This window comes from Ochotona princeps, chromosome 3 (assembly GCF_030435755.1).
Source record: "Ochotona princeps isolate mOchPri1 chromosome 3, mOchPri1.hap1, whole genome shotgun sequence".
In the NCBI taxonomy this organism is placed as follows: domain Eukaryota; kingdom Metazoa; phylum Chordata; class Mammalia; order Lagomorpha; family Ochotonidae; genus Ochotona; species Ochotona princeps.
Genome location: NC_080834.1, coordinates 99,754,718 through 99,775,862, shown reverse-complemented (window position 1 = coordinate 99,775,862; position 21,145 = coordinate 99,754,718). Strand labels below are relative to the sequence as shown.

Here is a 21,145-nt window from a genome sequence, read left to right as displayed (position 1 = left end):
GGAAAGGCGGACAGGGACGCAGCACCTGCTGCAATGCTGAGAGAGGTGGGTAAAACATCATCTGTCAGGGTGGCGGGGTTGAGAGACAGAGTAAGTGCCAGGCTTGGATGAGTTACTGATTTAAACACCAGGTGAGGATCACGGGGTCCTTGCCAGTATTTAACCTGTTGTCTGCTACGTCAGAGGACAGACTGACCTAAAGTATACATGGCAGAACTTGAAAGCGGGTGAGTTCCCAGCCTAAGCATCAGCCACCTGCCATTTGAGGAGTAGGTAAGACCATGTCCTGATAGGAAAGATGAGGGACGCTAAAACATGGAGTGAGTGTATCTGGATACAGTCCCCTGAGCCCTGGACTGGCAGTAGTCTACTCTTTGTGGGACAGTCGACTTTTCCCTCTCCCCGACTCAGCCAGGGGGCAAGGGATAATGTTTGCCTGTCCCCAGGTTCATCCCCACTCTCCTTCCTAATTCCTTCCAGAACAAGTAGTAGAGTCAGATTGAAATGTGACTTGACCAAGGCAGAGGCACACAGACAGACAGGAAGGAGTAGAAAATTTAAGGGGGCATTTCTAGCAGTTAGGTTGCCCACATCTCACACTGCAGCACCTGGCTTCAGTTGCTAGCTGCAGTTTCCTGCTCAGTGCAGACCCTGGGATGCAGCAGGGATGGGGCGAATAAATGAGTTCCTAGCAGCTAGGTGGAAGTCCTGGACTGTATTCCCAAATGCTGGATGCAGCCACAGCCCAGCACTGGTCACAGTGGGTCTCCGGGGCGTGAACCAGGAGCTGGAGGCTGTCTTTCTCTGTCTTGGTCTCAAACGAATCCTATGCAAGGCTCTTTGAATTGTGCTTTAATACCTACTGTAGATGACCCATGAAGAGACGTAACCAAATGATCAAGCCAACTAGATGACTTGACCAGTGGATGTCATCTGGACTCTTCCTTGGCACTTCTGCAGGTGGTGGCAGAATGGGAGGCTGTGCAGGGACCCAGCCCATCATGTGGCTCCTCTTTCTGTTGCTGCTGTAGTGAAGGTCCAACAACCCCGCAGAGAGCAGTGCTGAGCCAAGCTGATTCCATCAGACCGCTACAGGCTAGATGGGATCAAATAACTGTATCAAGAGACTCCTTTGTGGCAAAACAGGAATAACTGTGGACCTGGGACAGTAGACTCACCCAGTTGAGAAGGTGCTGGTGGGATAATGTATTGGCACGGCCCCATGAGGATGAGATGGAGCCACAGTTTGGATGTGGCACTGTGGGAATGAGATGTTGTTCTTCAGAGTGCAGTAGGCAACTTAATAGTAGGTCTGTTTCATGGTGTGGTGCTCCAGTAGGCAGAATATATGAATCTGAGAGGAAAGAGAATGAAGAAGCTGCCCCCTCACTCCTTTCACTCTTGGGGACCCATGGACAGTTTGTGCTCCCCATCCTTGCGACTTCAGTCTCAGTGGGTCTAGAGTGAGTTCAGTTCCCAAGGGAGACAACTTCCACTAGGGAAGGCAGTGGGGATCCTACTTCAGTTTGTCTCTGTCACCTGCCGTGGTGGTTAATCCTATCTCCCTCCCACCCATTCTAGAGCCACCATACTCTTGTACACCTACCCACACCTCTTCTGATACTTCTGATAGTGGCACACATAGTGGGGGAGCCAAACTCTCATCGACGGATGGCTCCTTGCCCACTCACAGCTGCAACTGCATGCAATGTTGACCTGCTGGTCAAACACGCCCCTGGCATTATCTCCTCCGGGTGGGCAGTGCAGGTGCCTGCCTGGAGGATGGCAGCTGCTCCTTTTGCCTGCTGGTAGACAAACTGGTAGTGCATCTCACATTAGTAGGGATAAGGCCCAGGGGGCAGTGGGGAGGTCCTGAGTAATCTCATGATCAGTGGGCCTGGTTCAGGCAGACATAGGGTTTCTGCTGAGGAACTAGCCCTCTCTGGTAGCTGACAGTGCACAGAAAAGAGTGGGATCCTGCCTTGGATTGGGGGGAAGGTTTTGAGGGTTTTTTTTTTTTTAAATCTATTTATTTTTAGTGGAAAGTCAGCTTTACTGAGAGGAGAGACAGAGAGGAAGATCTTCCGTCCAATGATTCACTCCCCAAGTGACTGCTATGGCTGAAGCTGAGCTGATCCAAAGCCAGGACCCCGGAGCCTCTTCACACGGGTGCAGGGTCTCAAGGCTTTGGGCCATCCTAGACCCCCTCCCAGGCCACAAGCAGGGAGTTGGATGGGAAGCAGGGCTGCTGGGATTAGAACCCATGCTCATATGGAATCCCAGCGCACAAGGCGAGGACTTGAGCTGCTAGGCCACTGCGCCTGGCCCGATTTTGAGTTTTAAATTTGTATTTATCTGTGATTTGCAAAGCCCTGGCTATGTGGGAGAGCCATTCCATCTGAGGGGCAAAAAGAACCTCTTGTGGCGATCCACGGGCGCCCCCTGCCGGCCGTGCTAGGGATGCCACATCTGTCCTGTGCACTACAAACCCGTACACCTTTGCAGTTACTGTGGGCCTAGATGATCTCATGATTATTTTAATGATTGTCATTCTGAATGATTTAATGAGGCTTATATATTTTAAAATAGTTGCTTATCTTAGAGGCAGAGCTAAGAGAGAGAGGAGACAAAGAGACCTTCCATCCTTCTCTTATACATTGATAAAGTAAGCTCTGGCCCAGTCCTTTCTGATGCGATTGTAGGGTATTTTAGGAACCTAACCGATTGACTTTTTTAAAATATCAGTATACACAAGGGAACTGCTTTATGTTTGCTTTCAAAATTTGTTTTTTTAAGCAAACTTTAAACTTTCCTTTTCTGATCATAAAAAGAATTACACATATGGGCAGTTAAGATACAGAAAATCCAGGGGCTGGCATTGTTGCTGGTGTTCCATAACACAGTTCCAGAGTTCAGTTTTGGAGTCCCGGCTGCTCCACTTGTGATCCCCCAAGTGGTTGTATGCCCAGGAGCTGCCCTATCTTCCTTGTCAGGGCTTGGGCTGAAGGCCCTCCTGCAAGGTCTGCAGTTTCTGAGGACACTGGTGTCTTCAGGAGCCGAGAGGAATTCAGGGAGGGTGGGGTGTTGTCTGCTACTGAGAACCCAGGGCTCTGGAGGAGACACACAGGGGCCAGCAGGTGCAGTTTGTCTCCTGTAATGCCCATGCCTGCCCCTCCCCCAGCACCCCACTGCTTTGTCCTGTGGAGTAGAACAGAACCCAACAGGGAGGATAGGACAGATGGGATTACAAAGCTCAGTGTTGCTACCTAGACTTTAGTTTTAATTTTCATAATGGCACGTGTGTGTGCACATGATGGTGTGTGGGGGGTGATAATATGCATCTCCCTGGGGTTGCACTCTAAAGACCATGGAAATTCTGCTCCTGGTGTCTCCACCCTCGCCCCAGGCATTGGCAGCTGGGGCCACATCACCAGGGAGCATGCCCTGTGAAGAGCCTTCAGCCTCCTCTTCTGGTGCCAGCAGCAGGACTGCCTGGAGTGCAGTCAGGGCTCTGACAACTCCTCTTGGTTCAACCCAGTGCCCTGCCCTCCCCACGCAGCCACAGGCTGTGATTGGAACCCCAGGCACCCTCCACGTTCAGCAGGAGCTGGGCTGCGTGCCTGTGCTGCCTCCCAGCCTGCGCCTGGAGGGCTGTAGGAGCAAACAGTGAGCTAGCAAATGCAGCCCTTGGTGAAAGATGGCACAGTACTGAGTGTGTGGCAGGTGTTGGTCTTGGGCAGGCCCCTCCCTCGGATGGGCACTGAGTGCCACATCCGGCAGCCCCTCTCTCCACCCCCTTTTTTATTATTAATTACATTGCATTATGTGACACAGTTTTATAGGCACTGGGTTTCCCACACCCCTTCCCAGTCCCCCCCCCCCCATGGTGGATTCCTCCACCTTGTTGCATTACCACAGTTCAAATTCAGTTGAGATTCTTTCATTGCAAGCATCAACCAAGCATAAAGTCCAGCATCTTATTGTCCAGATTAGTTCAACGGTTTCTTGGGGACACCATCTCTGGTCTGAAGGTAGAGCCGGCAGAGTATCATCCCGTTCAATTAAAAGCCCCGACATAACATAACATCAGTAACAATTTATAACATTATGGAATTAGTTGACATGGTATTGAGTAACCAATATGTTAAAAGAGAAAAAGAAAAAAAAAAAGAATGCAAGTTCTGAACCACATCCTGTGACTTCTACATTGACATTTCAATTGTTAGTTTATATACAACCGGGTTCTATACATCTTAAAATGGCTATAGATTACTATTCAGCTGTCTCTTGTCTATTTTAATCTTAGTATTTAGCAGTTTTTAGCGTTGAAGCATGATTTTGCTGAACCTGGTTGTTTTTCGGGTAGTCTAACTCTATAATTCTAACAAGACATATGTCAACAGTTTAGGTGAACAGTTTTAGGAGGGGTGTGCAGAGAAATCTTCAATACCCCAGTGAGGAGTAACTAATCTTTGTGTCCCACCCAGTGAGTTATAAGTGCATCCCCGCTGACCGTTACCTGTCTGTTTCTAAGCTTTCCTTGTTGTTCTCAGTCTATCTATTCTAGTTTGTTTGTTTGTTTGTTTTGAGGGGTTTCTGTAGCGATCCTGATGGTCATAACAAGAGAGGGTGGGGACCCAAAGTCGGAACCCGGCAAGGACCAGAGAAAGCTCCCTTTGCTAGTCCCGAAGAAAGTTTATTGTTCTTCTGTTTCTGCGGACCGCTCAGTGCTCCCTCTTAAGCCGGGCCTCCCTCTGTCTTTTTGTCTCCCCAAGGCTGCTCTGGCGGGGAGTTGGTCTCCATGGAAACCACGGAAGGTCGAGAAGGCACAGAAGATCTAGAAAAGGAAAACAGCGCTCTGAGCGTAACTCCTGCCTTCCTTGCCTCTTGCATGCGGTCCCTTCTCCCCGGACATCAGAACTGCCTGTGCACCTCCCTCTCCCCCTGTTGCACGCTGCCCCCTCCTCTCGCGCCTCCTCCATGTGGACCTGGCCCTCACCCAGCAGCAAGCCGGGGTCCCTGGACCCTCGGGGTGGCCCTAGCCTAGCAGGTCCTAAGTCACTGCCTCCATAGCCAGGCTTCTGCTTTCTTCTTAGAATTAAGGACTCTTGCTGGGAACCCATATGGTCCAGGAATGGGAAGGGGAAGGGAGGAGCAGGGCTTGGGGGAGGGAGGAGGGTGAGACGCTGAGTCCTAGGGTGCATCCTTCTTCCAGCTCTCGGGACTTTTCCAGTTGGACGACGACGAGCAAACCTGTGCCTCCAAGCCAGTTCTCCCGGAGAGGGGAGAAAGCCCCCGAGCGGAGAAGCAAGACGGCGGCGATGGGGAGGAGAGGTGAGCGCCAGAGGGGGAAAGAGGCACCACCGCTGCCAGTCCCCCACCCTGGCTCTAACTATCCTCTGGGAATTTCAGGGCTGTGAGCCGCACCACTGAGGAGCGCGCCCCGGTGTCCCCTGGCGTGCAGGCCACTGCGGGGGAGACGGCTGGTTTCCCGGCAAGGGCCGAGCAGGCAAGGGCAGGACGCCTGAGGCCCTCCTGTTCCGTTGATCCTTGACCCGCGCCATTCGGCGCCCGGCTGTAGGAACGCGTGCTCGTCGCCTCGACTGCTGCGGATCTGACGGCCGGGAGGGGGCGTCCTAGGACCGCGCTGGGGTCGGCCAGGCAGGCCAGCCGGCCGCAGCCGGGGGACCGAGAGGACTGCCAGGCAGGCGCCAGGAGAGCCTGCGTCCCAGGACCCAGCCCCCGGGCTCTGGGGCTGCACGCTCCTCACGTCGCGAGCGGACCGCTCTGCTGTGTGCGTTGCAGAGGCTCAGCAACACCCCTCGCCTCTCCAACTGCGCTCTTGCAGCCCCGTACGTGAGCCTCAAAAAATGCCTTCGGACTAGTTGCAAGTTCCCCGAGGGTCTGGAAGGAATGGGCTGAGAACTGCGCAACCCGACCCGAGCCCTGCGAGAGGTGCGCCCTGATAACGTCCAGTTCTTGGCGGTTCCAGCACTAATAGCTTTCCCAGATGGCTGGGTGCAGCTTGCTGCAGAGGCATTTGCTGTTGCTGTTTGTGTGAATTCATTTCAGTTATTTTGTTAACTTTCGCTGTTTCTTTCTAGTTACTGGATTTTACGGCTTTGGCCACCTGTTCGTGCCCATTTTACTTTCAAGAGCATTTGGTGTTAAAGGTGTTCATTTTCTGTTATATTTGTTAAAGAGTTTTGAACTCATTAAAAGTATTTATTTTCAATTATATTTGCAATTATTAACATCCGAGTTGTTCTTTAGCTAGTGGGGTTCTTGAGATACTCATTTTTACATTCCTTAGCTATTAAAAACACTGAAAGTTTTTGAACTACTGGAGTTATTTATTTTCAAGAATTCCTCTCCGCCTCCTTCCCTGGTCATTTAGTTTTAGAGTTGCTTATGTTTATGGCATATTTTCAGTTATTTTAGATTCTGAATTGTTTATTTTTTGATTAACTAATTTTTATTTGATTCTTATTTCATTTTCATTTATTACTTTTTAAGCGTTATAATTTGAGAATGTTTTGTTTGCTTTTTAAGAGATATTTAGTGTGTTATTTTCAGCTACTTAGTTTTAGTTGTTTCTTTTGTGATAACTTATTTTTTTTTAAGATTCGTTTCTCTTACTTGAAAGAGACAGAAGGAGAGGGAGAAATGGAGAGAGAGAGAGATCTCCCATTGCTGGTTCACTCGTATGGCTGCAGCATCATGGGCTCAGCTGGTCAAAGCCAGGAGCCAGGAGCTTCTTCCAGGTCTCCCACGTGGACAGAGGGTCCAAGGACTCTGACCATCTTCCACTGCTTTCCCAGGCCATCAGCAGGGAGCTGGATCAGAAGTGGAGCAACTGGGACTAGAACTGGCACCATTTGGACGGGTGGCAGCGGGTGGAGGACCAATCCACTATGCCACCATGCTGGCTCTGATAGCTTATTTTTACATATTTCATTCTCAAATGTATTTGGAGTTAGATTAATCTTCTCTCCCTGTCAGGATTTCATCAGCAGAGTGCTGGAGCAGTTATTTTCACAGAGAGCTTAGTGTTGAGAATTTACTGCCAACCCTTCCCACCCCACTGCCTCCCCTGTTTCCACACCCTTTCTGGCTACTGCCCCAGACCTAAAAAGGCAGATACGTTGTACTGGGGTCTGGTGGAGCCTTCAGCCGCAAGCAGCAGCTCCACAACAGATCTTAGGCAACAAGAGGCTGAAGCCGGAATGGCTAAAAGGCGAGAGCTTGGGGTGGGGGTCCTGTTCGGCTGGGCTTGGTCCTCCGAGGAGAGGGCACTAAACAGTGTGGGCTGGGACTCTGTGGCCTGGAAGGTGGACACAGAGCCCCGAGCCAGGGCCTTGGCCTGTGTGGGAAAGTAGGGGTACCTATGGGGAGGGCTCAGGGAAGCCACGGACTGGAACTCAGCCTCTGCTGCCCGGACCACCTGTGGATCTTGGGGTGCACAGGGCTCCCTGACATGAAGCAGGAGGTACACGAGGAGTGCCAGCCCTCGTCTCTCCTCTAGCCTGGGACCCACCCAGGGCCCCACGCTTGCAGCAGCAAGCAGAGGGCGGGTCTGGGGAAAACCCCGCTTACCACCCAGAGCGCTGAGCGTTTCAGGACAAGTGTTGCATCAGTGACTTTTGGAGTGGCTAGGGTGAGCTGATTGCATTCGACCAGGACACACAGGCAGGACGTTACATAAATCTGGACGTGCGATCTGGCCACGATCCTCCCTGTCTACGATTAGTTTCTGGAATGGAGTGGGCCAGCCAGTACCCAAGAGGTCTTTGTCACCACACCCAAGAGAGTCATTTCAGAGTTAAAAAAAAAAAAATTACTGCATTTCACATGTTTCCTAAAGCAACCCTGGGATCGGGTGGGTTAGAAAGGGGAAAAAGGAGGGGGCAGCCTGTTGGAGCAGGGCTGCTCAGCACAGCGGGTCAGCAACCTGGTTGGGGTTGATGCTATGTTGTGGACCCATTCCGTTTGCTAGCAAAAAAGTAGTTTTTGGATGGACTGGGTTTCCAGTTTGTAGACTCTTGGCACAATACAGTTATACTATGTATCTTAGACTAACTTTGAACTCCCAGCATTCCCTTCTTACAAGAACATTTGCTTTTATGCATGTATAAACAGAGCCTCGAAAAGTTCATAGGAAAATGGAATTAAAACAAAAATCTATTTTACAACAAAAAATGTTGAAATCCAGGCATAGCTTTGTTCATGAGCTTTTGAAGATCCCTCCCTAGGTACTCACTGTGTTCAACTCCCATTTCCTGAGTGCCTGTTTGTCCTAAGGAAGGTGCTGGCACCACCAGAGACCAGGGCTGAACGAAGCTGTCAGTCCCATGTGTGGGAGAAAGACCCGGTCATCATCATCATCACATGGTGTGACAGGTCCGTGATGGACACGGATCACTGGCACTGCCTCTCCATTATGCAGGCAGGGCAGCAGGGTCACCTGAGCTGCTCAAGCAGGTGAAGGAGGCCCAGAGAGGCATCCTAGGCTGTTGGGGTAGCACAGCCATGGCCACGGGGGTGTGGAGGAGCCGAGCATGGCGGGAGGACCCGCTGATACTAGCATGGGGCTCACACAGGCATTCAGGTGACGGACTGGTCCTGAGGCTGCAGTCTGCCTCCTGTGATCGTGACAGCAAGGCTGCGAGGCAGCAACCAGCAACCTCTGAGTGCTGTCCCCCGCCAATTGTTCATGTATTTTATTTTTACTACATTTTATTATTACTTTCCATGATGCAGTTTTGAGGCATAGGGATTCTCCCCTTTTCCCTCCCCTCTCTCCTTCCTCCCCCCTCCCCCCTTATTGTTATTATACTGTAGTCCTTCAGCTGCCGTCACAATTCCACATTTTGCTTTTTACATATGTCATGACATTGTAGGTATAGGCAAAATGGAAAAAAGTCTAGTACCAAATTGTCAAGGTGTATTCAACAGTTTTATTGGGAGTCTTTCTTTTATGCCACAAGAAATACACACTGTAGCTCTTCTTCATTAAATGGTACTCTAATCTCCAATATACTGATGGTGTATGAGAATATATGTATATATTTGTTTGCCTATCTATTTATTTTGTATTTTGCATGAACATTGCCTTACATCGGAGAGAACATATGATGTCTGTCCTTTGGGGACTGGTTTATTTCACTGATCAGAATGATCTCTAGTTGGGACTACTTCATTGCAAATGGTAGAATGTCACTCTTTTTAAGGCTGTAACATTCCATGGAGTAGGTGTATCAGTTTCTTTATCAATTCCTTTTTCAATGAGCATATGGGTTGTTCCTATGTCTTTGCTATTGTGGATTGTGTTGCTGTGATATAGGGATGCAAGTTGCATTAAAAGGTACCCTACTCCACTGTTGATAGAAGTGTTGGCTAGTGCAGCCACTATGGAAGTCATTATGAAGAGTGCTTGGACAACTGAAAAACTGATATACTCTAACCCAGCTATCCCACTCCTTGGTATATATTCAAATGAGGTGAAATCTACATGTAAGTCCAGCACTTTTCCTGTCCTCCTTGGTCCCTACACAACACACGTCTCTGGGAATTCTCTAACCCTTCTTTGCTCTAATCTCCCATCTCTGTTTCTACTTGTCCATTGCATGTGAGTCCCTCTCTCTTTCTTCATGATTTTTTTTAAATTTAAGATTTATTTATTTGAAAGGTATGCACACATACACACATAGGAATTGATAGAGCTAGATGACAGATAGTTGGTGGATCAATAGACAGTGGCCTCACTAAATCCTGTAATGCTTGGGGTTGATCTAGAGCCAAGGCTGAAAGTTGGGAACTTAACTCAGGTCTCCCGTAAGGATGGCAGGAACCCAGTTACTCAGGTCATTGCTGCTGCCTCCATAGGTCTGTATTAACAAGGAGCTGGGGCTGCAAAGCCAACTGGGATACTCAGTTGTGACATATGGGCATCTGAATTACTTGGCCAGATACCTGTGTTGCCAGGTATGAGAGAGATCACAACAGACAAGCCTAGAACGTATTGAGGAGTCTTTATTAACCTCACTTAGTGATAACAAGGTCCACTAAAAGTTAGCAAATGACACGGCCAGTGGCAATCCAGTCTGACTTGAAACCCTGGGAAGGAACAAATGGTATTGCCATGAAACCCATCCATTAAACTAAAGACCTATATTCCAGCTTCCCCAGCAATGTAAGTCGTACTAAGAAACATGCAGTGAACAACCTGGACATTTACAAAGCATTGACCTTTTCCTGGCTTTTCTGTCCATATTCCATTACTCCTAAGCCTTACCTCTTCTGGAACTCTTGAAAGTAGACACATTAGAAATACAAAGCATCTTAACGTTTGCATCTTCCTGACTCACCCAAGCAGTGAGCAGAAGGTGAGAAATACAGACATACAGGGGCCGTGCTCAGGGGCTACCTGTTCCTCAGAATCTGTCTGCAGAAAGCCAGAGAGCAAGCAGGTACTGGGAAGGCCAAGAATCAGAGTGCCAGAGCAACACAGGCACGTGACCAAGAGAGCAAGCCCCCTCCCTATCCTGTACCTTTATAGAAGCTTGCAAGGGGAGTGGTTACACAACAACACAATGCAGTCCCCTCTCAGGTTCCAGGTAATTATAGATGAGCAAAGTAAGTGGGTGGAAAGAACCATGTAGGTGGGGGAGGTGTGGCTTTCAAGCTTGTGGCCCTGAACTAGCTGCCTAAGACCACAACACCAACCCCTGATTTCTGCTTCTTAAATTCATTTAAGGAAGGAAGGTTGGGATGGAAGAGGCAACTGTGACAAGCTGGTGACATTAACCCAGGAAGAGGCAGAGGAGAGCTGCAGTGGGGTCAGCTGGGGAAGTTGTGCAGCCCCTCAGGGTGGGGAGAGGGCTCTTGGCACAGCTGTGTTGACTTCCTCCAGCTGCCTGTGACCACCCAAGAATGACTTTTTCCAGGCCAGGCTTGTAGATGCAGCAGAGTGGGATTGTTGAGGGCACTTCGCTGTGTTAACCAACCGCAGTGGGTCCTGTATATTGTATGCAGGAGCATTCTCACATTGTTTATAAATCACTTAGCACAGTGAGCACAGCCTCAGGTGTTCTGAGACCCTACAACCAGCCCTTTCACTTTGGCCCCAGGACATCCTATCCTCTTCTCCAGGGTCATGCCCACCGTTTTCACTCAGGAGCAGTTGTTGAATGAATTGGGATTAGGGTAGATTCCCAAGGCCTTGGGAGGTAAGGGGGGAAATATACGTATTTATATCAATATGTGCTTCTGTGTGTAAAAGCTGGGCTATTTATGCAAGAAGAGAAAGGACACAGACAAATAAGAATGTGAAGAATGAAATGGGTTAAGAGGCAGTTAGGGTCTCTGGTCCCTGGTAAAGTTACTTTTTAAAATATAAAGTCATGCTTCTTCCCATTTCTTACCCTTCCAAGAGCATGTTCTCCCCTTGAGGGAGAACCAAAAGATAGAACCAACATTGCCCTGTCTTAGCACTATCAGAATGGGAGAAGGAAGCCACTAGTCCCACCGTTAGATTCTGACAAGGTGCTGCATCGCTGCCCATTGTGGGTGAGGTTTTTTTTGTTGCTGTTTTGGTTTTCTTTTTCCTCTTTACCCTTTCCCCGAGATGGTGGGTAAGACACCGCTTCCACCATTTTCAGGGGTCTTTACTTCTTTGGTGCCTCCTTCTGCTACTATGGCAGCAGACCTCTCTCTGTCTTTCCTAAATCTTGCCTTGCACTAAAATTGTCTGCATGGAAATTCTTCCTTCGTGTGAGACATGAGAAATGAGTTTGCTGTCGTCTTTTGTGTTGAATTCCCTGCAACAAGAAGCCCATCTTTTGGAGTGTTTGGAGTAGCTGTTTCAATGTCTAAGAAGGACTCGGGTGGCATGCTTTGGCTGGAGAATCCTGAAGCAGATCCCATTGTGTTTATAAAGTAAGTACATGAAAAGGACATCTCCAAACACAACTTAAAAGATACATAGACATAAAAATGTTGAATGTTGAGTCCACTGGGAGTATGGGAAAATAATAAAATTGGATTTTACCTCATTTCTTAGAAAATGAGGAATTGTAAGTGCAAGATCTCAGAGCCAAATTCCAGACTTTCTTCCTGTTTGAATGGAAAAGTCATATGCTGTTATACAGCTTTGAAAGTACCCCCAATTTACATACTTGTCAGGCATGAACCAATCAAGGAGTGATACACTTTTTTAAAATTTTAATTTTTGATGATGATTATGTGGTTGATCAGGGTGGGAAGGATCTAAGGTTAGGGAAAAGTGGGTAGAATCACCAATTCCAAATTCTCTATTTCTTCTTGTCTCTGGGGGAAGGGGAGAGACAAAGGGGGAAACCACACTCAGCCTCCCAAATATCCCAGTACCCAGGGATGGGGAACCATCCCCTGATATCAACCCAGGGTTCTAATGTGGTGCATATTCCGAGGGTTCTGACCAAGTATTTTTGATAGTTCTGAAATGCTGTCAATTTTGCCAATCCAAGAGTGAGGCAACCTTCCCAATGTCCATTGGCTGCCATAGTCAAACTCAAGTCTTCATTCACCCATATTTTTGTTGTCATTGTTTGCTGGGGTAGCTGTCCAATTTGTTCCCTTCTCCTTCCTCTGCTATGCTACCAAATGTGCTGGTGCGCGCCAATCCAAGGCCGGGAACCCAGAACCTCTTCCGGGTCTCCCACGCGGGTGCAGGGTCCCAAAGCTTTGGGCCGTCCTCAACTGCTTTCCCAGGCCACAAGCAGGGAGCTGGATGGGAAGTGGAGCTGCCGGGATTAGAACCAGCGCCCATATGGGATCCCGGCGCATTCAAGGCAAGGACTTTTAGCCGCTAGGCCATGCCGCCAGGCCCAAAGTGATATACTTTTAAAAGCCAAACCCAAATCCAGAACTCACATCTTATTAGAAGCAGAAGATTCCACCCTAAAATAATCCTAAATAAAGGTTCCCTGAGTTTTCTCCCTACAGTCCATAAAATTCTTTCCTCCCCTGCCTACCCCCATCCTCACCCCCAGCCTCCACTTCTAATGAAAATGATGGTAGCTGGCTCTCTTAGACCCATGAGCTTTGAATATACAGCCTTTGAGGAACTCCAAGGTGATCTTTGTCCTGACAAAAGAAATAAATACAGGTTGATCAAATAAAAAGAAGTCATGAATATTCCAGAAGACAGCATTTAGACAATAACCTTTGAATCAGAGGACTCCTTTCAGAATAGACTCAAAAATCTTGAAGTCAAAGGGTAAATGTTAATAAACCAAGTTAGTTCTTTATTAAGCAATACTTTTTTTTTTCAAAGTGAAGAGATAAACTCATTTTCAAAGCAAGGATGAATTTCCTTGATATACAAAAGGTTTTAAAAATTAGCAAGAGTAATTGAATAGAAAAAAATGAACAATGAAAGGAACACACAGTTCATGGAAAAATTAACAATAAGTAGATGAAAAGAAGTGCATTCCAACATATAATAGAAGAATCACAATTAAAGTGAGGCATTAAAAACTATTGGATTGTCAAATATTTAGTTGTTTAATATTATTATTTTTTAAGATTTTTAAAAAAATCTTATTTTTGATATTGTTTACATAATTGAGAGGGATAAAGGCATTTATGGGTCTCCTGTTAGGGTGAAGAGGTTCAGGTAAGGAGGAAGGTAGGTGGGACGAGTGTTTCAGGGTTTTTGTCGTTGTTGTTGTTATTGTTGTTGTTGTTTCTTCTGTGTCCACCAGGAAGGAGTGGTAGGGGGTTGCTCCTTGCTGTCAAACCACATCAGCATCTAGGGGTGGGGAACTGCCCTTTGATGACACCTTAGGGATCCCAGTGTAGGGAGGAGTATTCTGAGGGTGTTGCTTAATGGCTCTAATAGTTCTAAGATATTGTCAGTTCCATTGCCCCAGGATTGAAAAAAATCTTGCCAAGATCTACTGTTGATTAGGTCCATCTTAGTGCATCTACAGACCTAGGAACTGCTACAAAGCTTGGGCAAGAGAATTGTCTAACCTGTTCTGTTTTCCATCCTCTGAAGAGGCATTTGATGTCCCATGCTGGCCTAGGTGAGCTAGCCATCATGTCCCTGTGTGCATTTGAACATGTCCACTACACAGGCATCAGCGACTAAGGAGGCTTACTCCTGACACATGTACTCCAAGGTCAGATCACACATCCTGTGATTTTCTCTGTGGCTATGCTCCGAATCCAGCTGTCTCATTTGGGAGCCCTGAAAAACTTCACCTGGGGTGACCTCAGACTTGACTCTTGTTTGCGCCAGCCAGTGCAGGGTCAGGTATGGTCTATCATCTGCACCAGCCAATACACATACAGGTGGATGCAACTTTCTAGTCAGTTCCGTTCCAGCCCATATCTCATGTGAATTGACAGGTACTGTGGCCTAGCCCAGCCCAGTCCACTGCAGACCAGTCCTCACACTGGTATCATAGCCTAGCCAGGAATAACCCCAATAACCCCCACCAGTCTACCCTCAGTCCTGGTTTTTGTGTGTGCCAGCCTCTGTTGCAACCTAGCCCAACCCAGCTCGTGTCTCTCTGGCTCTCATCCATACCCATGGGTGCTGTACTCAGCCTGCCCTGCCCCCAGATCTGGCCCTCACATATGCTGACAGGTACTGCTGCCTTGTAGAGCCTGGCCCACCTCCAACCCTGGTTTTTGTGCTCACCAGTGATAGGTATAGCTTTGCAGGTGGAATGCTCACAGCTCCCCTCCAGGTATGTTCCCAACCTTGGATCTTATATAAGCCTGTCAGGGGCACTGTGGTCCAGCCTGACATGACTCACCCATTCCTGGCACTTGTCAATTGGTGCTATGGGTTACCCAGCTGACCTACACTCAATCTCAGTTCTCACACTCACCAGTGAAAGCAGCAGACCAGGAAGGGAGTCCCCAAAGTTCCTCTACCAAGCCTGCCCTCAGCCCTAAGTCTTGCATGTGCCAGCAAGTGCTGCAGCACAGTCTGAGCATCTCCAGTCTCGGCATTTGCCTGCAGGTGCTACAGTATAACTCAGCCTGGCCTACCCATAGCCCTAGTTCTTGCCAGCAGGTGCAGCAATCTAGCCTAACCCAGCCCACCTCCAGCCCTCATGTGAACTGCTGGGTGCGCAGTCCAACCCATACTGGTCTGCACCCTATGCTGGCTCTCACTTGTGCCAGTGAGTTCTGTGAACTGATCCTGCCTGGCCTGTCCCCAGACTCAGCTCATGTGTATGTCAACTAGTGTTGCAGTCCTGCTTTGTATAGCCTTCCCCAGCCCTGGCTCTTGCTGAGAGCTGTGCCTAGTAGGGGAGTTCCCCAGGTTCCCTTACCAGGCCTGCTCCCAGCAACAGATCTCGAATGTGCTGATGGATGCTGCTACCCAAACTGATAAGCCTGACCCTAGTCCTGGCACTCACCAGTGAGTATCACAGCCTGACCTGACTGACTCGTACCCATTCCAGTTCTTGCCATTGGGTGCTACAGCGTATCCCACCCTGGCTCACACTAGACCTAACTCTCATGTGAACCAGCCAGTGCCATAGCCTATTCTGGTCTGTCCTACACCCGTTCTGGCTCCAGTGATCATCAATGAGTGCTGGAGCTTAGCCTAATCTGGATCACCCCCAGATCCATCCCACAAGCATGCCAGTGGGTTCTGCTGCCTCACCCAGCCTGGTCTGTCCTCAACCCCTCCCCCCGCTCCAGCCGGTGTACTCACCATTATGCTGTGCAGCTCAGTAGGGGTGTCTGCAGAGTTCCCCTACCAGGCCTGCTTGCAGAGTTCCCCTACCAGGCCTGCTTGCAGAGTTCCCCTACCAGGCCTGCTTGCAGAGTTCCCCTACCAGGCCTGCTTGCAGAGTCCTACCAGGCCTGCTCCCAGCCCAGATCTCATGTGTGCTAGTGGGGACAGTGGCCTTATTTGACATGGTCTGACCTCATTCCTGGTCCTTGCATGTGTTGGCAGGTGCTGCAGCCTGGCCTCACCTGGCCTTCTCCCAGCCCCAGATCCTTTGATTGTCAGGTGGGCTTTTGTCAGGTGAGTTCTGTGGTCCAGCGTGGCTCCCACCCCCAGATCTCCCACACAAACCAGTGGGAACTATAGTCCCACAGAAGCGAGCCCACCATTCCACAGAATCTGCCCCCAGAGCTAGTTCTCTCTCATTCTGGTGGGTGTTGTGGCCCAGCCTGACATCACCCACCTCCTGCTCTAACATTCATGGGTGAGTACTGTGGCCTAGCCCAGCCAGACATGCCCTCCAACCTCAGCCTTTGTATACCAATGGGTGGTGGGTGATGCTATTTAACCCATCCCAAGTCTCCCATGTGGACGGGTGCCTTGGCCTAACCTAGATATGCCCTATAGTTTCGCCCCTTTAAACCACCCCATCTCAGCTCCCTCGCCTACCTGCAAGTGCAGTGGCCCAGTCTGTGGAGACCCAAGAAGTCAATTATTCTCTGTCAAACATGCCCTCATGTGCTCCCACTCTACTAAGTCCCCAGACCCTCTTCCTTAGGCAATCTGGAGCACTCCCTCCCTGGGGGGAAGCGTGGAGTGTCTTGGCTAGGAGTTGTTAGTCTTCCCCACATATTATATATGTGTATACACACACACACACACACACACACACATATTTAAGTAAACAACTATGCTGGGATAGTGAAATAATTAACACAAATTTGGTATTAACCAGGATCAGAATGTGTGCCAGCTACTGGTTGCTTTTTCCCCTGCAGTGTAAACTTGTGTAGCTACAGGGACACTAATGGCTATTGATGAGGATATTGTTAGATAGCAACTCTCAATTGTACTGGACAGAATATAGAGCAACACCGGATATAGGGGATTCAATTTATAATAACTATTAAAATTTAAAATGTGCATGTCCTGTAGGATTATAATTTTACTTCTAGAAATATATCCTAAATATTTGTTTGTTTTAATGCTTACTTATTTGCAAAGTTAAGTGACAGAGAGGAAGGGATCTTCCATTGACTGGTTCAGTCCCCTAATTCCTGTAACAGCCAGGCTGGGCCAGGCCGAAGGTAGGAGCTAAGAAATATCTTGGGGTCACCCATGTATGTGGCTATCATCACTGCTTCTCAGGCACGTTACCAGGAAATGGAGGGATCCGCATGCTGATAGCGCAGGTGTCTCAAGAGGCGGTGCTGGGCCACAGTGCCCACTCCTAGCCTAATCGTTTATATTTACTCAAATTGGTGAGCAGCCACACACACACACACACACACACACACACACACACACACACACACACAGAGTTATGGACATAGTTTTCTTTGGGATTAAATACTCAGGGGTATAATTGCGATTTTACTTTTAAAAAAACTGTCAAACTATTTTCCAGTGTGGCTGAAAGATTTTCCATTCCCACTAGCAAAGTATGAGTCATTTGTTTTCATGCATACTTGACCAAATTTAGCATTCTCACTATTTATAATTTTAAAATACTTTTTCTATTTTCAACTTTTTTTGAATTGCCAAAATTCACAATTTAAAGTTCACTCTCATGGCTATACATTCCCTGGGTTTCGATAACTAATCTACAGCCAATTATTACAGTATTTCTCACCAACTTTAAACTTTAGTCATTCTAGTAGGTATGTGGTGACAGCCCATTGTGGTTTAAAAAGTGGTTATTTGAAAGGCAGAGATGGGAAGAGAGAATTTCCTCCATCTACTGGTTTACTTCCCAAAAGGCTGCAGTAGCCAGCCAGGCCAAAGCTGGGAGCCAGGAGCTCCATCTGGGTAACTCCCAAATGAGTGGCAGAGACCCACGTGCTTGGGCCACCATCAGCTGCCTCCCAGGTGGGCAAGAGCAGGGCACTGTATTGGAAGTGGAACTGGGACTCCAGCTGAAGCATTCCTGCATGGGCTGTGGATGCCCCAGGCAGTAGACTATGCTGCTGTGCTGCATCCGCCAGTCGTTGAGGTCTGAATTGGAATTTCCCAAGGCCTAGTAGTGTTGAACATCTTCCTAGGTGCTTATTTGTTACTTGTACACCCTGTTGGCTGAAGCATGTGTGTCCTTTGCTCATTTTCTGAGTGGAATTTTCTTTCTACCATTTATTTTTGAGGGTTCTTTCTCTGATCTAGATGCTATATTTAGCACACATATGTTTTTTTTTTTAGATTTATTTTATTTTTATTACAAAGTCAGATATACTGAGAGGAGGAGAGATAGAGAGGAAGTGGAGCTGCCGGGATCAGAACCAGCAGCCATATGGGATCAAGGCAAGGACCTTAGCCACTAGGCCACGCTGCCGAGCCTAGCACACATGTGTTTTGCAAACACTTTCTCCTGATCTTTAGACTATTTTTTCATGCTTTCAACAAGGTCTTTCAAAATTTTCATTTTCATGAAGTTTCAGCCATTGATTTTTTCTTAAATGCATCATGCTTTTATCATCAAAGAGAATATAATGTGTTGAACTCTGTTTAGCTCAAATTCTCTGTGTTGGTTTCCTGGGACTTCCAAGGTGAATCACCACAAACATTTTTTTAACAAAACTGGACATTTATCTTTGTTTCAATTGTAGACAGGGCACATGTTAATTATTTTCATATATGACAATTTCTATCCTATTTGGATGTATATATCCTAATATATCTTTTTAATAAAGTTTTATTGGAAAGTCAGATACACAGAGAGGAGAGACAGACAGGAGGATCTTCCATCTGTTGATTCACTCCCCAAAAAGCTGCAATGGCTGGAACTGTGCTTATGCAAAGCAAGGAGCCCAGAGTATCCTCCATGTCTCCCACACAGGTGCAGGGTCTCAAGGCCTTGGGTGTCCTCAATTGCTTTTCCAGGCTACAAGCAGAGAGCTGGATGGGAAATGGGGCTGCCGGGATTAGAACCGGTGCCCATATGGGATCCCAGCACATGCAAGGCGAGGACTTTAGCCACTAGGCTACCGTGCAAGGCCCCTGATATATCTTTACATGTAATAATTACCCTTAATTGGTTTTTTTACTTCTTTTTTTATTATTATCATTTTATGATACAGTTCCTTAGGCCCTTGGATTTTCCTTATCCCCTCCCCAATTCTCTCCCCTCTCATTGAATTCCCCTATGTCATTACTGAAGTATAGTTCTTTATGCACAGTCATATGCCCATCATTATGGGCATGGACAAAGGCAGAGAGTCCAGCATCTTATTGTCAAGATAGAGTAAACAGTTTCATTGTAAGTCCATCTTTGTCTGGAAGTAGACATACTGCATTGTATCCTTACATCTGGATATAATAGTCTCCATTACATAGTTACTATACATCCCTGTAAGTGAAAGGCCACAAATCAAAATCAACAACAGGAGGAAAAAGAAAGAAATTTACAACACTATGATGTTAAATAACATGCTACTGCATGACTAATGTGTTGCTGAAGAAATGAAAAAGAAAATAAAGAACCTTCTTGAAGAAATGATGCTACTGTATGATCTATGTGTCATTGAAGAATTTAATCAGAAGAAAATGTTTTGAAGAGATCAAACTAACAAAAAACATCAAAATTCATGCGATATAGTTTCCATTGATCTTTGTTGGTGAAATGTGTCTTCTGTAGGCAACAAATAGATGGGTTTTGTTTAATCCAGTCTACAATCTATGACATTTGATTGAGGAATTTAAGCCATTTACATTCAGGGTTAATATAGATGGGTGGTAATTTGGTCCTGTCATTTTAGCAATGGGTTATTCATTGATTCAGTCTTCTGTTGTTATTTTACTGGGATGCTGTTCACATTTGCCTTTAGTTTTGGTGGGTGCTATTCCTTTTCTCTGTCAAGAGAACATCTTTAAGTATCCTTTGTAGGGGAGGTTTGGAAGAGGCATGTTCTTTAAACTTTTCTTTACTGTGAAAGAATTTTATTTCATTTTGAAAGACAAAAGAAAGTTTTACTGGGTAGGTTATCCTGGGCCAACAATTTTTTTTCTTTTAGAATCTGGAATATGTCACTCCATCCTCTTCTGGCCTGTAGAGTTTCCTGTGAGATGTCTTCTGTGAGTTTAATTGGCATTCCTTTGTATGTCAGTTGATTTTTTATCACATGCACATTTAAGAATATTTTCCTTATGTTCAATTGACAAGAGTTTGATTATCATGTGTTGTGGTGAAGATCACTTTTGGTCAACCCTACTGGGTATTCTGTGCTCCTCCTGGATGCTGTTTTCCAATTCTTTGTCAGTGAGTTCTTGCCGAGCTAAGTGCATGTGCAGCTCATTATTGTCCCTGCAGTCTTAAATTCTTTGCCACACTGTACGGAACAGCACCCAATGTGCCACTACTAGAGTTCTTGATCTACTGACTGTCAGGTCTGAAGGCTACCCTGACCTATCTTTGGTGGAACCCCACGTTGTTGAAGTTCACTGAGCCAGAAATGAGTTCAGTCCCAGTTTTGTGCATGCACAGTTCTGCTCCGTAGCCCTTGCCTCCTTAAACAAAGTGGCGCCCAATTCGGCTCTAGGGGGTGTACCGGGATGTGAAATTCACCCTGTTCCCACACTACCCATCTGCGATCTGCTGCTATGTCTCTGCTCCTGATCAAATCAAACAGACCAGCAGGATGAGCATTTCTTTTGGCTCACCTCCTGAGCATCCCTGGTCAAAGTCCCTTCCCAGCTGGTGTAGTTCCGGCTGCTGGTGCAATTCAGATCAGCACTTGCTGAAGGCTGCTGGGGTATCGGTCACAGCAACATCACACTGTTGTGTCCACTGCTTTCCTGTGTCTGTCAGTCTTCAGATACGCCTCTGCTATTGTTCTGGTCTCCTGTTTCCTGGAATGTGTCCTCTTTGCTTCATACTGACTAATATTTCATCTGTTTAAACCCTAGTCCACCATCTTGATTCTCCAATTAACCTTAATCTTAAGCTGTACCCCCTTTCCTATTGGCGTTATTTCTAATTATGGGTGCTCTGACCTATGTTCAACTTGCTCACTCGTATTAAGCCCTGTTGTGATCTTTCTCTAGCAGTCTTAGTATTCCTGGAGACAGATGTCTGAAATGACATACCCACACATTTCCTTGGTCAAATGGGTTCAAATTGGGTTTTGCACATGAGAGACAATCGAGCAATTTCAACTGAAATGGGGAAGAAAGAAGGAGCTGCTCTGTTTTAGGCAG

The 21,145-nt window shown here is 47.2% G+C and overlaps 1 protein-coding gene across 2 annotated transcripts in view; it reads left to right on the top strand.

The window, feature by feature from the left end:
• The window catches only part of MCF2L2 (MCF.2 cell line derived transforming sequence-like 2), a 261,237-nt gene extending 255,662 nt beyond the window's left edge, over nt 1-5,575 (top strand). The window contains exons 26-27 of one of the 2 annotated variants that reach the window (XM_058662140.1): nt 4,776-4,864; nt 5,216-5,575. In XM_058662140.1, coding sequence (XP_058518123.1) covers nt 4,776-4,864; nt 5,216-5,338 — 212 coding nt within the window. In that variant the 3' untranslated portion in view covers nt 5,339-5,575. Of the gene's footprint in view, nt 1-4,775; nt 4,927-5,215 lie in introns of both variants that reach the window. The other variant, XM_058662139.1, reaches the window with a different exon arrangement.
• Nucleotides 5,576-21,145: the final 15,570 nt, after the last annotated feature.